Below are 17,275 nucleotides of genomic sequence, written 5' to 3' on the forward strand. Positions count from 1 at the left end.
GTCCACGTGACCAAAAACCGCTGCAGGCACTGCAAATCCTAGTCCGCCCGTGTAAATATCACTACACCATAGTAAAAAAAAAAAGACCGACACAAAAACGCTAATTATTAAAAAATGACTGGAAACGGTGAGTAGAAACTTTTTTTGGGTACTAATTAGCAATAGATGTATCTTATAAAGCAGAGTTCATGTAGATCCACGTGAGTGGAACGAAATTCACTTTCTAGGCACTTTTTCCATGGTCCCAGTACAGCATATGCCTAAAATCTTGTTTGTGTTTCTTTTCCAGTCAGCATACATCCTATTTTACATGGCTATTGTGGGTCATGCTCTATCCATCGCTTCCCTGCTGATTTCTCTGGCCATCTTCTTCTACTTCAGGTAATGAATTCACTATGATGTTCCTGCCCTGCATATACAGTTTTAACAGTCTGAAAATGTAGCTGCAGCTGCAGATACTGATTTGATGATGCAATGATGATTAATCGCTGGTAGTCCTTTCGGGCACAGCCATCTTCACTATCAAAAGTGCATCTGACAGGCACACAGATGGTGTCAGGCTTACTCATCATGAGCACTATTCTAGTCTCTGTATTATTTAGAGTCAGCAAAATCCTCCCTCTGCTTCTGCCCAAACTAGCAGAGTAAACTTCATAAATCAGAGCCACGCAAGAGTTTTCAGTGTTAACTGTTTGTTCACTGAGATGAATGTTTAGTGTTAAAGAGCTCCACTGGTGAAAGATAGCGAGAGTATTAAATTAACACTAAAGACTGTAACAAGAAAATTATTAATATCTTCACTGTCACAAATTATTGCAAGCTATCGACCTGAAAATAGGTCTGCTGCTTCGCTGGATGTAATTTATACGCAACGTAGCTAATTTCATGCCAACTTGGCTTCCATGTGAAGCACATTTATTTCATGGATATTTAGGATTCCAGATTGAAGAGCTGTGATGTCCAATGAATGCGTTGGTGCTCTGCTCTTATTAGAAACGTGTGCACCTGAGTGCATTGCTCATTATGGATGTTCATCCCAATGTACTGCTCAATCCCAGAGGGAAAGAGAGAACAATTAAGTGAGATACTTCTGTTGAAATTCAATTAGATAAGAGTTCAGAATTACCAAGTGGATAAGGCAAAAGGGAGGTATAATATTCAGTTAATGTATGTATAATTTAGAAATGATGAGGCCTGAGAAAAGTTAGCAGACTGTGGAGAAGTCTGCATGTCGTTATAACTTTAACTGTAAGTTTATCTTTTAGGAAGAATGGAACTTAATGAGCATTACTTTTAATGGCACAATAATGTTTTTATAGTAGTTTGACTGAAGCAGGCATCTGTGAAAAACCCTGGACATGTAGCATAGGAGAGAAAATAAATGCTCTATAACAATATTTAGAAATGCTGCTTTGTTGGCTCTGTAGCTGGCGATTTCTGCGGTTATAAATTTTGACGTGCCGAAGGTTTCTGACCTCCTAAACACAGCTGTTATCCAGAACAGATCTTGTAAGAAGCCATCAGCGCTCTGCAGAGTTTTATACACACTCATAAATCTGAAGGCCATGTTTGGGGCAGGTGCAAAATCACAAAAATCTTGCGCCCCGCTGAGAGTCAGACTCTTAACTCGGCTCCACAGCAGTTTAATACACCACTCACAATTCATCATGATTAAAATCCTCACAAATTAATGTTGCAATAAATAAAAAGATATTGGCTCAGAAGATCATTTCTGTTTTCTTTTAAACCATAACTTAGTGTATTTATAGTCAAAACACTTAACATACTGGAGGCTTGATTTTTCATTACAGGATCCAGATGTGAAGCTTTACAGTGGTATGTGATGGTGTATCGCTGCACTGCTCTGTTATTTACAACTGTGCATCAACACTGTCAGGATTCCGAGATAAAAATACTCCAGTTTGCTGTGGAAAAATAGAGGAAGGTTGGAAGTGTGATCCAAAGACATTAGGACTCCATGACGGCTCAAACAACGTTGCCATAAGGACTCAGTCTGTGTTTTGACAGCTCCTTCTAGATAAAAACTCACAGTTTATAAGCATTCATCAGCTCCTGCCGCTCCTTTTATGTCTAGATGTCTGTTTGAAGAAACCATAGCCTCTGAGTGAGACAGTGAAGTTGTGATATTTTATCCCGGCTTGAGGAAATTTAGTGCTCTTCCTGTTTTCATCGGTCTCAGGAGGGTTTATGACTCACCAAAGATAAAACAGACCACGAGCGGTATATGAATATAACCTCTTTAAATGTAGCGGGCATATTTATAGGAGGCTATATTCTGTAAAAGTCTATTTGCTCCATGGTTACACTCAGCTTCAAACCCTCCCTGAGCTGCAGTCAGTTTGATTGCTACTGTGAAATTAAAACGTTATTTAACCATTATTGTCAATAATGGTGCTAATATGAATGACTTGTTTCCATTCTGATTCTAACAGTTGCGTTCACTTTGCCAGCCATGCATTTTATTATGCTATTAATTCTGAGTGGCCAGCCAAGCTAATGAGAAAGCACCCTTGGGATCCATTATGCATTATTTAACAGCACTTCTAACGTGTACAGTACAACCATTTAGAGGCAATCCAGCTTGTTGATCCTGGGGAGTTTTTTTAGCAACCAGAAAAAAAAGTAGTCTGATATGAATGAATCTCAATTATTTGATATTTTACATAATTTTAGCAACGTCTGACAGCCTCATTGGTATATTTGCCTGCCAGTCATTAGTTACTGTTTCTCATGTCTTCTTTAGCGCTTTATTTTGATGTGTCATTAGAGTATTTATTGTATATTTGTAGGTGTTTTTTTTTTTTGTTTTGAATTATCACATCATGTCCTGCAATGTCAGCATGTTACAAAATCAATCATGGCACACAGGAGCCTGAGCTGCCAAAGGATCACGCTCCACAAGAACCTCTTCTGCTCCTACGTGCTCAACTCTGCCCTCACCATCATCTACCTCGTAGGTGTGGTCAACAATCCCCACCTGGTGGCCAGGAACCCAGTGAGTAGATCCGATGTGGAATGTTTACCTCCAATGAGAAATAAGAGTCTGTGGCGTAGGCCTGTACAATTACAGGAAATATCTGTTATGTGGAATAACATTGTTCATTAATACAATGATCGTAAGACTTGCAATCAACATTTAAATGTGCAGAATGAACTACACAGTTCCTACATCTTGCTGTTTTTTTAAGGCTAGCATAGATCCAAAGCATTGAGTTACTTATTAGATTTTAAACAGGCTTTTGTTGACCAAATTGCACATTGATAGTGAACCAGTTTAACAGAACATTAGCATTAATATGACATTAAAACTATATGAATGAAAGTTACCCAGATCCAAGACTGGCTAAGTGCTGATGTTGGCATCCTAGCATACTATCACGATAAAAATGTGAACATCCTAAACATTTATATTGTTGACTTTGTTCATGTTTGCTTAGCACGTTAATGTGCAAACATTTGCTAGTTTTGCAGATATGTTAATATTTACTGTTCAGTTTGCAACATTAAGACCAAAACGAACAGGCATGTGAGCAACACCTCCTCCAGACTTTCATTTTAATTTAGAATCAGAAAGGTTGTATACACGAGAGCCAATGAAGAAGAATGCAGCCACAACCATTAGCACATGCTAGCATTGTAAAATACACTAAATGGCCAAATCAAGACGATGTCAACTTAAGCAATGTTGTCTTCACTTGAAATATCTTTTCTCTCTGGTTGTATATTTTTCTAACCTCAAGTGCATCTGTTTCCATGTACTGTCAGACTGGAGCAGACCTGTGAGTGGAAACAGACACATAATGACTGGAGCACAACAGATACAATTGGAGGAGTAGTAGCAGGAGAGACTCAAAATACAATGGTGGAGACTCTGAGCTGAAACCAAACGAGGGCACATAAATTAGCTTTTACGTTCTTTGTTTTTGGCTGAACTGCTCTTTTGGATTTAGATGCGGTATGGGAGTTCGCTCTCAGTCTATATGGCAACTGATCCAACGGTTTCAAAGGAAGGGACTCGCATACACTTACTTACAGAACAAAGAAGATTTACAACATACACAGAGGAAGTGTGACTTCATTTTCTGCTAGGGAAGCTATTATTCCACGATATCTTCACATAGCAGATAATTTTTTACAGCTATATTTACATTCAAAGTCTGCTATATTGCTCCTTTAAATAAGATCAACGATATATAGTATGACTGTAGTTATTAGAGTTCTCTTAAAGAGGATATGGGTGTCTGTATCAAGTTTGAAGTATTTCTCTAGATGTTTCCATGTGGATCACAGTGGCATTCGACTGACACAATTGGCATTACTAAAGCCCAATGTTAATGTCGCGTGCCAAAAAAAAAAAAGCCATGTAGCAGAATACAGTGTGAGGGGAAGGTTAGCTGCACTGCCTTGAAATTAGATACAAATAATTTATGCTAAACCTAATAAAAATGCAAGGAATAAGAAGTTTGCAATGTGTGGAAGCAAGATTTAAATAAGTGTGCGCTATATTTAAAAGTTGGTATAACAGACTTTTAACTGTGTCCTCAGTCATATTTCATCTCACTGTGCCATGTCTTGCTGGGGTCACACCATCAACAGACAATTTTTGCTCTCTTCCACATTCTCCTGTTAGCGTTTTGCAGCCACACTGAATGCCTTATGTGAATTCTTTTAAACCCTGAGGTCTTCTTAGGTAGAAGTAGTAAATCTGTCTTGTAGGAATGTCTCACTATCAGGACTGAACATAAATTTGTGTGTTCCTCCTTTTTGGAAATAAAAATAATGAAAGCCTTAAACTCGGTGCTTGCTCCTTCTTAAAAGTTGTTTTTGCAGAACGTCTCAAACTCCAAAAAAGGATCACGTCTTCTTTGCTTTTATGTAGACCCAAATAAAATTAAACGCATTCAGCCTCTCAGCATTAATAAAACTGGACAAAATATTGCTTAAACAACACATTTAAAAAATAAATGCGCATCTGTCCGCTATGCAAATGCATAAAAATTGAGCTACTGAAAAGAAAAAGAGCTTCAGATGATCAAAGTGCCTCACAAGAGCAACAAAGACAGCAGATAGGATTGTGGAAGTTGGCGCTTATTTCACACAATCCCATCAGCCTCAGCCTGCTCTCAGCTGGAGCGTCTCCTGCGTGACAAAGTAGTGGAAACACTGAGGACACAGCAGATGCATCAGCTGGGTTTGGGTTTGATTCTTGCGTCCTGCTGCGTCTTCATTTGCATCCACCAGATCTGTCAGGCTCCTGCTGAGCTAAATGTATCCAAGAAGCAGACAGGAATAACAACCATCATTGTCAATGTGAGGAAACCTATATATCTTTGTGCAGTGGCTCACTTTCAAACTTCCCCGTCATTTATCAAGCAGGTTTGTGTTGAGTCTGTTACTCTCTGATGTAGCACAGTCAAGTTGTGCTAACTTGCTGCAGTTTGTCAAAAATAAAATTAGTTACCGTGGCTCTGTTTCTTGAGAGGAAGCAGAAAAAAAAAAAAAAGAAATCATAAGCGTCACTGGTCGGGATTCATGCATGTCTGCTGGGAAACATTTTGAAATTTACCGCTGCCAAAGTGAGACTTACAGGGCTGTTTTCAGTGCTGCTGATTTAGGAATGGTGGATAGTAGTTGCGATTTGCTCTCGTTAACAAAACAAGCCCTTTTTATGCTCTCTGGTGTGGTGATAGTCTGGTTTGGCCCGCCAGCACTGTGGGGGAGTGAATCCCCAAAGCTTATGTCAAACCAGGGAGGAGGCTGAAAACATGAGAAACATCTACATGATCTATAGCAGCTTGATTTGTTCACCAGAATGTTGTTGGTAAGACAAACTTTGGTTTACATCAGTCCTGAATGAAGGAAACGTACGTGATCTAACTCTCAGGTACCGATACAAGCCGGCGTCTGTTACACTTCCTCCAGCGGAAAGGAAAATGTAGGAAAGTGAGACATATGGTTTAATGTTTAGAGGTGAATGACTGCAGCATGTTTGGAACTAAGAAGACCCCTGAGAGGAGCAGTTTCTAGCGATGCCAGCATCTCTGTGGCTGCACGCATGCTCATTTAACTCAAGACTGTGAACCAGAAACCCCAATGTGAATATTAAAAATCTATGTTTATGTTGAGGGAAACCAGTGAATTCAGGATGTTTCTTTTAACCTCTTCAGACCTGAGCTTTGGTTGGGCTTGCGTTTTAGATTTCTTCTAGTTATTTCGGATAAGGAGTAACCAATAAACATAATAAATGGATGAAATCTAATATGTGATTGTTTATATTTTTATATTTACCTTATATGTATACATTTATATACACACGTGGACAAAATTGTTGGTACCCCTCAGTTAAAGAAGGAAAAACCCACAATTCTCACTGAAATCACTTGAAACTCACAAAAGTAACAATAAATAAAAATTTATTGAAAATTAAATAATCAAAAACAGCCATTACTTTTGAATTGTTGATTAACATAATTATTTTAAAAAAACAAACTAATGAAACAGGCCTGGACAAAAATGATGGTACCTCTATAAAAGATTGAAAACTATTTGACCAGAGTGACATGATTAACTCAGGTGTGTCATTTAATTGACATCACAGGTGTTTCCAAACTCATAATCAGTCAGTCTGCCTATTTAAAGGGAGACAAGTAGTCACCCTGCTGTTTGGTGAAAAGGTGTGTACCACACTGAACATGGACAACAGAAAGCGAAGGAGAGAATTGTCCCAGGACATCCCAAAAAAAAATTATAGACAAACATCTTAAAGGTAAAGGCTATAAGACCATCTCTAAACAGCTTGAAGTTCCTGTGACAACAGTGGCTCATATTATTCAGAAGTTCAAGACCCACGGGACAGTAGCCAACCTCCCTGGACGTGACCGCAAGAGGAAAATTGATGACAAATTGAAGAGACGGATCGTTGGAATTGTATCCAAAGAGCCCAGAGCAACCTCCAAAGAAATTAAAGGTGAACTCCAAGGCCAAGGTACATCAGTGTCGGATCGCACCATTCGTCGTTGTTTGAGCCAAAGTGGACTTCATGGGAGACGACCAAGGAGGACACCACTGCTGAAAAAAACTCATGAAAAAGCCAGACTGGAATTTGCAAAAATGCATGTTGACAAGCCACAAAGCTTCTGGGAGAATGTCCTTTGGACAGATGAGACCAAACTGGAGCTTTTTGGTAAGGCACATCAACTCTATGTTCATAGACTCAAAAACCAAGCATACGAAGAAAAGAACACTGTCCCTACGGTGAAACATGGAGGAGGCTCAGTAATGTTTTGGGGCTGCTTTGCTGCATCTGGCACAGGGTGTCTTGAAAGTGTGCAAGGTACGATGAAATCTGAAGACTATCAAGGCATTCTGGAGAGAAATGTGCTGCCTAGTGTCAGAAAGCTTGGTCTCAGTCGCAGGTCATGGGTCTTCCAACAGGACAACGATCCAAAACACACAGCCAAAAACACCCAAGAATGGCTGAGAGAAAAGCGTTGGACTATTCTAAAGTGGCCTTCTATGAGCCCAGATCTGAATCCCATTGAACATATGTGGAAGGAGCTGAAACATGCCATTTGGAGAAGACACCCATCAAACCTGAGACAACTGGAGCTGTTTGCTCATGAGGAGTGGGCCAAAATACCTGTTGACAGCTGCAGAACGCTCATTGACAAATACAGAAATCGTTTAATTGCAGTGATTGCCTCAAAAGGTTGTGCAACAAAATATTAAGTTATGGGTACCATCATTTTTGTCCAGCCCTATTTCATTAGTTTTTTTTTAAATAATTATGTTAATCAACAATTCAAAAGTGATGGCTGATTTTGATTATTTAATTTTCAATAAATTTTTATTTATTGTTACTTTTGTAAGTTTCAAGTGATTTCAGTGAGAATTGTGGGTTTTTCCTTCTTTAACTGAGGGGTACCAACAATTTTGTCCACGTGTGTAGTTGTTGCTATTATTGTTGCTGTTATTCAAAATTTTATTATTGTTATTTTTATTGTCATTATGATGATCAATAAAATCTTTTTTTGGGGAAACTAAAGATGTCCACATATGTGGACTTCAGGTCCTAAGAGGTTAAACAATAAGGAGCAAGTTTTACCTTTTAAAAGTGAACTGAACCTGTTCTTGTGTCCTGATCTCCACTTAGAATATTAAATACGTAGATACCATAAATTAAATGACTGGTATAATGTCAGTGATAATCAACCGATCTTCTAATGTAACTCAGAGAGGTAGGTTTGATAGCTATAATGAGCAATAAATCAAGTAACCCTCGAGTTTTGCAAAACGATCTGCTATCCAAGTACATCTTTTTTTGCACTATGGAAAAAAAAATGTAAAAAGGGTGTGATGTTTCAGCAGCTATGATCCCACAAAAAATGTAAAATGACAATAAGCATCTCATAAAAATACTGGAATTTTCTGTACTTATAAATGCATTTTGTAGCCTCACTTCTACATCCATGAAAACTACAGGACCAATGTTGTTGTTCTGCAAATTCTCAGTAATTGCATCTCATTTTAGAAATATATGCTTACAGTATTAAACATGAGCACGATATTTGAAGTGTTTTAATGTAAAAGGTTTTCCTTAAAAACTGAAAATGTACTTATTCACAGTAGCAAGTTCAATGTTAAATTCACAATCTGTTTTTGTATTTTTGTTATAAAATATGGAGGTACAATATGAAGGAAAGTTTCTGTAAATATAGCATCAGCGTGAAAACACACTGCAACTTTGAGTTGGAAATTGAATATTATTGTTCATATATAAAGTAAAGAAATCAATTTGTTGGTATTCCTGTATCCTTGTCAGACACATTACAATCTGTTTGGCAACTTGATTTTGATCCAAAAGTTTAGAAATGTACTATTTAAATCAGCAGTGAGCAGATTCAATAAAATGTACGAAAAGCAACTTATTTATAGTTAAATGTGTGTATACTGTAGTTTGGTGCTTTTGGACTAGTAATCACAAACTGAAGAGAAACTTTGTTGCATTGAAGTGATGGTGGCACTTTGTGACATTAGCATGAACATTTTGCATAATTGTCTGATTAGTTTTTTTTTTTTTACCTCCTGCTGCCATTTTGCCTTTCTCTAGGGTCACATCTTACCACCACATCCACCGCTAGTCCAAATTTATGCTTGAGGGACGAAGAGGCAATCTGAGTTTGGACAAACAGAAGAAAACAAAGCCGATAAAATTGGCAGAGATGCCTGTCAAAATAGTCCAAAAACACATTTCCTTGACAAATCTGATAAAATGCATAAATGAGTTCCTAAATCACCAGCAAGCCTCACAATAAAATGCACAACTATTTACTTTTGTTGACGTTTTAATAGAAAAGTTCTTGAGTATATTTACAGTGTAGCCCGGTTCTCTGGGAGTCATTAGGAGAATTATAACTTATGGCGCGTCCATAAGTGTCTTGATAATTACAGCTTTGGTAGGCTGTGGTTAGACAAGATTGACATAATAATAATATGCCATCAAAGTCATCATCTGTCGTCATCAGCGACTCAATCAAAGGGACATAATGGGACATGCTGTCATGTTCTCACACTACACCGGATGCACAAATAGGAAATTGCAGAGTCCAGTATAAGATGCTAATATATACACTCTCACAACATGGCTGTGATTCCACTTCTTTGTGCAATGTGAGACAAACACAATCAGATACCCTCCGAATACAAAGAAAAATCATCATTTCTAACCCGGCTCACCTCCAATGGGGGTAAATGAATAAGCATCCTCTCAGTGTGGAAAGGATAATAGCGGCTAATGAATCTGTGCAACGAGTGCTGAAACATCCCATTACATGTTGTTGTTTTTTTTTTTTTTGTCTCCTGCTGAGTTGATGTCAGGGAGTGTTTAAATTGAATTGTGGTTTAATAGCTATCTTTTAATATTAGAAATCCAAAACAAATGACAGAAAATCCTGTTTTTGCTGTGTCTTCAGGTTGGCTGTAAGGTCTTGCACTTCTTCCACATGTATATGTTGGGCTGCAACTATTTCTGGATGCTGTGCGAAGGCATCTACCTGCACACGCTCATCGTGGTGGCAGTGTTTGCAGAGGAGCAGCATCTGCACTGGTACTACCTCCTGGGCTGGGGTGAGTCATCTGCCCCATTTCCTGTGTCGTCTTCTTGTATACCGTGTATCTTTAAGGAGCTATTTTTGCAAGTGCGCACTGGACTCGATCACAGCTTGAAAACTCCCAGAAAAGCAGTTCAACAAGATTGGACACAATTTACTTTTAACCGCCCGATCCTTGTACAGTATGTCATTGCGGACATGCTGACAGCTTTATTGGCCCTCCTGTTGCTTAGTACCGCTCCTGTCCTGTTTTTCACCCTGTTCAAAACAAGGAATAATGGGTGCAGTCTGTCAAACAAGTTGGCGATGGAACGAAATGGATGGTCATCATTAAAAATGTTAGGATAACCCTGAGGCCTGTCTTTGCCAAGGCTTTGTGTTTGTGTGTGTGTGGATGAAATAAAGCCAGTTAGTTTGGTCCATCTGTGGCTGATACGCTGCAGCGCCTCATTGGCATCTGAAAATGGACCGAACATGGATTCTTTTGTTTATGTCCGTAATAAAAGTAAAAATGTGAGCCCAGTCTCTAGTGGGTGTTTCACAGACAGAATGTCAAATTAGACAGAAAATTCCCCAAGCGTTCGGAGTGCAGCAGTAAAATTACAACCGGAAAGTTTGTGGAAATGTCGAAGTTTGGGCTTTTCCAAGAAAGTGATAATTGCAAAGCAACAATTTAACTGATGAGGAGGTTTAAGACCAACAAACAAAGCAAACTGTGCTTTTACTGTTGCATAAATGACGAATGAATTTCACAAAATTCACTCAAGACCTCATCTGGCTGCCATTTCTTCCCTGTCCAAGGCTTTCCTCTAGTGCCTGTATCCATCCACGCCGTGGCAAGGAGAAAGTATTTTGATGACAAGTGAGTAATGTTCCAGAAACTTCTGCAAATAAACAGGAGATGTTTGCATATGTGCTCAGCCGTGTGTGGCAGCGAGTGAGAGCGTGCAGATCCGTACACATGCATATTTTTGTATGCGTGTGTGTATTTTGGGCAGCAGACGGCACTGACTGATATGTTTTTTCCCTCTGTAGCTGTTGGATGAGCGTAGACACCCATCTGCTCTACGCGGTCCATGGGCCTATAGTGGCAGCACTGCTTGTAAGTCTGCTAATCCACTGTCTTACCACAGAAAAACACGGATCCCCAAAGTGAAGCATATAATTATTATTTGTAATGTTCACAGCAGCATTCTCAAAACACGCAAATAAGGGGAGAAAAATGCTCTTTCTTTTGTTTCATTAATCATTTCTTCATTTTCTGCAGGTGAACCTCTTCTTCCTGCTAAATATTATAAGAGTGTTGGTTACCAAGTTGAGAGACACGCACCGGGCTGAGTCCAACATGTACATGAAGGCAGTGAGAGCCACTCTGATTCTGGTGCCCCTGCTGGGAATACAGTTTGTCATTTTCCCCTGGAGGCCAGAGAACCGGCTCGCTGGCGAAGTCTACGAATACATCATGCACATTCTCATGCACTACCAGGTAGGCGCTGAGCTGAGAGCAAGCCACGAGATTAATCAAAATCCCCACTAAAGGGCCAGCTACGAGTTCAAAGGCAATTCAACAATGGGTGAAAAAGCAGGATAGTGGAGCAGGATAGTACCTCTGTGGATCGAGACGTTTCTCACCTCCCGGCTAAATCCTTTCAGTAGTGAAGGAAAAATAATGACTAAGCGTTGCAATCGATGAGCTTTAAATGTTTTTAAATCTAACATTTGTAATACTTTTATTTTAGCCCTGAAAGCTCAGTGTGCATGCAAAATTGATTCACAATCCAACACAGATTTGTCAGTACCGTCAGGTTCCAGATTTAGATATTTAATGTTGCATGATGGAAAGTCTCTCTCTACCCTCACAAACCCTGTTTTCTACCTTGTAGCTGTAGTGATTGATTGATGTGATTCAATGTTGAATTACCATTTAAAGAACCAGTTAGGCACCCCATTAACTCTGTTTTACTACCAGTTACGCACTTAATTAAACCACAGACCGGCAGCTAATGAAATATTTAGGTAGGCAGTCCATTTATTCACTTGGATGGTATTTTAACAATAGCTCCACCAATACTGTTTTTGTTCTCTCTTGAAAAAAGTTGTCACACTGCTGGAGAGTTATATTTAAATCTTGTTAATGTGATGAAAACAAAGAGGGTAAGAAAGACTAACTTTTTGCTTGTTTTTCTTTCTCAAGGGTTTACTGGTGGCAACAATATTCTGCTTCTTCAATGGAGAGGTAAAATTGGTCATGCATGTACACATATTGGCACTTTGGCTTCCTTACCGTGAGCAGCATTAAAAAAATCACCAAAATTCCACTATTTATCAGAGCTATACATCGTAAAAACAGAAGGACTAATCTGATTTTAAAATTTCCAACAGTCGGTGAACAACTCATCTGTAACGCAAAAACTTAACCAAACATCAGTTTTTAAATTCTGCGCCTTTTGGCACACCTAAGAAATTACAACTGAGCTGTGAAGAACAGTCACATGAAAGAAATTTGATGATTTTTTTTTTTTTGGCTGAACTGCAGACAGTGCAAACACAGAACAGATACTACAGAATCAAATTTAAAATGTAAGCAGTAAAATAGCTAGAATCATAATTTTTTTTTAAAGTATTGGTAACACCTGTGGGGACTTGGAAAATAGGTATATTCCATTTTTTTTTCAATAAATCGGTAAAATAAATGGTAAAAGAAAAAAAATCCACTTTCATTTGTTAGGATTCATGGCTTACAGCTGTGTCATCTTCTTTCTATGTCTAGCTGTAATGGTGCTGTTTCCATGGAGGTGCAGGACTTTGTATTGATGTGAAAAATGTGACGAGCAAAAACTGCCTCGACACAGCTTGGGGTTCAGATGGTTAACGTTGCAGAAGAGTTCAACTCTGTAGGAATTATGCACTTACTTTTTATTGCCACAATTCAGATTGGTACCAGTCTCTGTAAGCTGAGACAAAGAGGCAGCTATCAACAAGTTGTATTTGTTTAATTAGTCGGCTTTTGAGGAGCTCGTAGGGAGATTTTATTACCTTTGGACAAAGAAACGCTCGCGGTTTCCAATCTTTGCTCTAAGCCAAATAAAACTAAGATGTCCTGTCTTCTCCAGCGCCAATATGAATGGGCAGATATCTATTCAGCTCACTCATGGCAAGAAAGTCCCAAAATATGCATCTGTTCCTTTAAAAAATATTGCACCCTGGCGCCCTGTTTGACATACTATTGCTGTAGTTAGAGCAATTGCCCTTTTCTAAAGGTCACCGTGCACATGTTACTCTGGGAGCTGTTCAGTCATGAAGCAGTAAAACTGCTCATTGCTTGTGACATTATGTATGAGACATCAGACTCCATCAGGTAAAACATTTTCATATGTTGTTTTTCAGGTCAGATCTTTGCCATCTTACATCCGCATCTGACAGCACAAGTGACCCGTGAATATCAAAAACAGACTCAAAGTTGGGGTTTGGCATTGAATGCTTTAGTAAAATAGTTGTACCTTAACGTTAGTTCAGTTGTATAAAGCATTGCTCTTCTTGTCTCCTCTGAGACCGATCTGGTGCGGCAGCAGCAAAAGCAGAAGGGTCATGTCAGGTGAAGAGTAAGACACAGTTTATAAATGACTGTGCGGTTTCCAAGCTCGGCTGGAAATTGACTCTCCTTTCAAGTTCTCCTGTCAGCCTTTCTAAGTCTGTCTGCAGCTGTTTGACTGCGAGCACCCTTAACTCGATTCACCAAACCAACGTGATCGGTTTCCATTTTAAGCTGAGATCCGGGGGTTAATGGCGTTGTGGAGACCTTGCGGCTCTGTAGACTCATTGTGTGAAAGACGCTTTCAAGCTCGAGGTGTTCACAAAAAATACGAGTTGTACAGTTGAACTGGACATTTTTAGCAGGTTGTTAGAGTTCACGGCAGTGTGAGGAAGTCGATAATTACACACAGATATTTCTCTGTGAGTAATGTTTGTGAAGTTAAAATCATGAAAATAGGTCTGTGAGGTTCTGTTAGCCAAAGAGACAATGATGTTGTTATGAGGTATTTCATTGCATGAGAGGAAAACAGGGCAGAGATGCATAAACTGCAAGAGAAGCAGATTTAAATACTCTGCATGAAGCATTTTGCTGGCAGCCTGGTGAGGAGTTTTATGCATTCAGCCTGGTAAACAGTCATCTACTAACTCATACATGAGCAGTCAGAACGCAGCAGCATCATCTTAATCGATGCAATGTATTTACGGAATAGAAACAATGTGTAGAGCATGTTTGAAGGGCGAAAACACTAAACTGTCACAAGGGAATGAAAGGGTTTGTTTGCTTCACTCACATAATGACCAATTCATGCTGCCTTAATTAGGACACGGGTCTCTGGGACTGAGTTCAAGTCTGGTTTTGATATCAAGGCCAACCTGCACAGGCCTGCCTTGTTTCTACAATGGCGCTGTTGTTTGGATGGGTCAGTGAGACAAACAGGCTTCAAGCTGTATTTGTGACATCAAGCAAGATGTCCTACATGAAGACTGTAAGCCTCAGCTGCTCTTTTGTCACATTATGACAATTAGTGGCATAATTTATATCATTAGATCTTTTTGTGTTGCTGCACTCGCAGTGATCGCAGTGGAACGACGTTATAGAGTTAAATGATAACATGAATCTGGTTTCTGTTTTTAGGAGCATTCTTCACTCTTGTTCAGTCAACCAGTAAACATGGAGGTAGGGCTGAAGAGATGTATGTTACCGTGCTATTAGAGACGGGAGGCGGTGCACACATGGTTAGGTCGCTAATCTGTCATTGATGTAAAGACTGACAGAGAGACAGATGGCCATTTATGCTCATGTTCACAGCCAATTTAGAATCATCAGTTTACCTAACATGCATGCGCTTGCACTGAGGGAGAAAACCCACATCGGCCCTGGGAGAACGTGCTTACTCCACGGGTTCAAAACTTGTTGCTGTAAACATTTGAATGAGGGAAAAATACCAAACACTCCTTGCTTCCAGTTCCTCAGACGTGAAGATTTGCTGCTTTTCTCTATTTCGTAGTCTTTGGAGTGTTGGTTGGATAAAATGAGCAATTTGATGGTGTTACTTTGTGTTCTGGAAACTAACCCTACCATTTTTTCACCATTCATAAAAACATTTTATAGACTAAACAAATAAAAAGGAAGACGTGTTTATTTTTACATGGATATTTCATAGACAAAGGTAACTGCAAGTGCTTTGCGTTAAAATGTACAAAGAGGTAGAAAAACATTCAACAACTGTATTGAAATTCGGACTAGAAGAAGATTTAAAGATAAAATTAGAATAAGGAAAAGTGTCTTGTTGTTTAAAAGCAGTGGAGAAAATGAGCAGTCTTTCGGTTGGTTATTAAATTTGAAAAAAATTAAATGTTCCAAGGGCAGCTGGTTCCAGCAGTGGGCAGCATGATGACTAAATGCCATTTCACCATGTTTGGTTTGAACTCTGGGCACCTCTAGCTGATGAGTCTGTGCTGATCTGAGACCTTCCAGACTTGTCCTCAATATGTCTGATATACTTTGAGCCTAAATCATTAAAAGACTTGTTGGCAATAAGAAGGGACTTGAATTCAACTCTATATGTGTCTGAAAGCCAGTGAAATGATCTAAGAATTGTAGAATATGATCTTTCTTTTGGATGTTTGTTAGTATCTAGCAGACTGGTTCACAAATTCCTCATGGTCTTAGTGGGGAATCCAGTGAGTGAATGAGTTGTCTTGCTTGGACAAGTTTCTCGTTTGGCTGTGTTTAAGAGGCCACAATGATGACTTAATCATAGCTTTGATGTTGCCTCTGAAGTCTAGCTAATTGTTAATGATCACACCAAGAATCTTGATGGAGCTTGATGCGCCACAATTTGTCCACTAAACCTTCCTTCCTCATTATAATAACAAATATTTCAGTCTCATCTTTATTCAATTGGGGGAAGTTTGGTTGCAGCCAGGTGTTTAGTGCCTATAAAGCACAGACATGGCAGGTGTACTGGATTATAGCAATTTGGTGAAAGTGCTAGATAGATGTGGGTGTTGTCAGCATAACTACAGCAAGCAGCCCCCATAGTCTTGGAGAATTTGAGCAAAGGAACCATGTAACGAGTTAGATAGGTTGTATGTATACTTATTTAGAATAATTAAAAGATCAGTTCTCAATATGACTGGCAGTAGAAGCATTCATTCATGCAGCCGTCAACTTGCTATTGTAGCAGTGTCCAGGCAAAATGAGCTATAGGCCCCAACACAGGTTTGTTGGATCTTGATTTGATTTAGAAGTTCAGGAATATAGCAGTAAATTAAGTAAATTATTCCAGTTTCTGTGCGTGTTTTTAACATTTGGCTGTGAATAGTGCACCTTGATGTTGCATTTGTTCAGTTATTGAAAACTCAGCAGGAAGTCATGAGGAGTTGTTTCCATTTATACAGATGTGAGATTGGTGCGGTAAAGTGTATATTTTGGAGCATTGACTTCTCTCAGGTATGAAGGCATCTGCAGGACGAAAAGTCAAAGTTTGTTGTTGTTATAGTGAGGAGAGCTGGAGTTTTTGAAAGTATTGGATGCTTGGATTTCTATGATCTGAGATGATCTGAAGCATATCAGTTGTGGTTTTTATGTATAGACATATAAGATTTCATATTTTTTGTCGGTCCAACCTCCTTTTTGAGTTTTGTGAAATAAGTTTCTGTATATAACACCATGACTGATGATCACATTAAGGACTAAATAGAAGGATTATGAAGGGCTACTTACAGTAAGTCATTTGGATCGTAATGGATTTTGTGATGAATGGATTTGGTTCACATGCTTATTAATGTGTTTACTGCGTCAAATGGTTGCAGCAAGACATCATCACGACTGCATGAAGATCTGTTGCTTGTATAATTACTGAAGTTGTATAATATTCTTATTAGTTGATTTGTGCTGAACAGTGAGGAGAAAGAAGCCACTTTAGTTTGTCGCTGATTAACATATTGCACAGTTTCAGTCAAGATAGGATAAAGAAAATCATGATGATGTGTCAAATGACTTGATACCAAACGGCTTTAAAGGAAAAATGTCATACACGCTACAAGCAATGATGGGTAACGTAAAGCTCAATATGGATTACATATTTTTCCCTTCATATAATGCG

The 17,275-nt window shown here is 39.0% G+C and overlaps 1 protein-coding gene across 1 annotated transcript in view; it reads left to right on the plus strand.

The window, feature by feature from the left end:
- calcr (calcitonin receptor) overlaps positions 1-17,275 on the plus strand; it is a 74,925-nt gene that overhangs the window by 53,046 nt on the left and 4,604 nt on the right. Inside the window, exons 15-21 of the mRNA XM_022214113.2 lie at positions 290-381; positions 2,890-3,016; positions 9,993-10,146; positions 10,932-10,992; positions 11,166-11,232; positions 11,398-11,616; positions 12,325-12,366. Coding sequence (XP_022069805.2) covers positions 290-381; positions 2,890-3,016; positions 9,993-10,146; positions 10,932-10,992; positions 11,166-11,232; positions 11,398-11,616; positions 12,325-12,366 — 762 coding nt within the window. The remainder of the gene's footprint in view (positions 1-289; positions 382-2,889; positions 3,017-9,992; positions 10,147-10,931; positions 10,993-11,165; positions 11,233-11,397; positions 11,617-12,324; positions 12,367-17,275) is intronic.

Source organism: Acanthochromis polyacanthus, chromosome 11 (genome assembly GCF_021347895.1).
Source record: "Acanthochromis polyacanthus isolate Apoly-LR-REF ecotype Palm Island chromosome 11, KAUST_Apoly_ChrSc, whole genome shotgun sequence".
Classification (NCBI taxonomy): domain Eukaryota; kingdom Metazoa; phylum Chordata; class Actinopteri; family Pomacentridae; genus Acanthochromis; species Acanthochromis polyacanthus.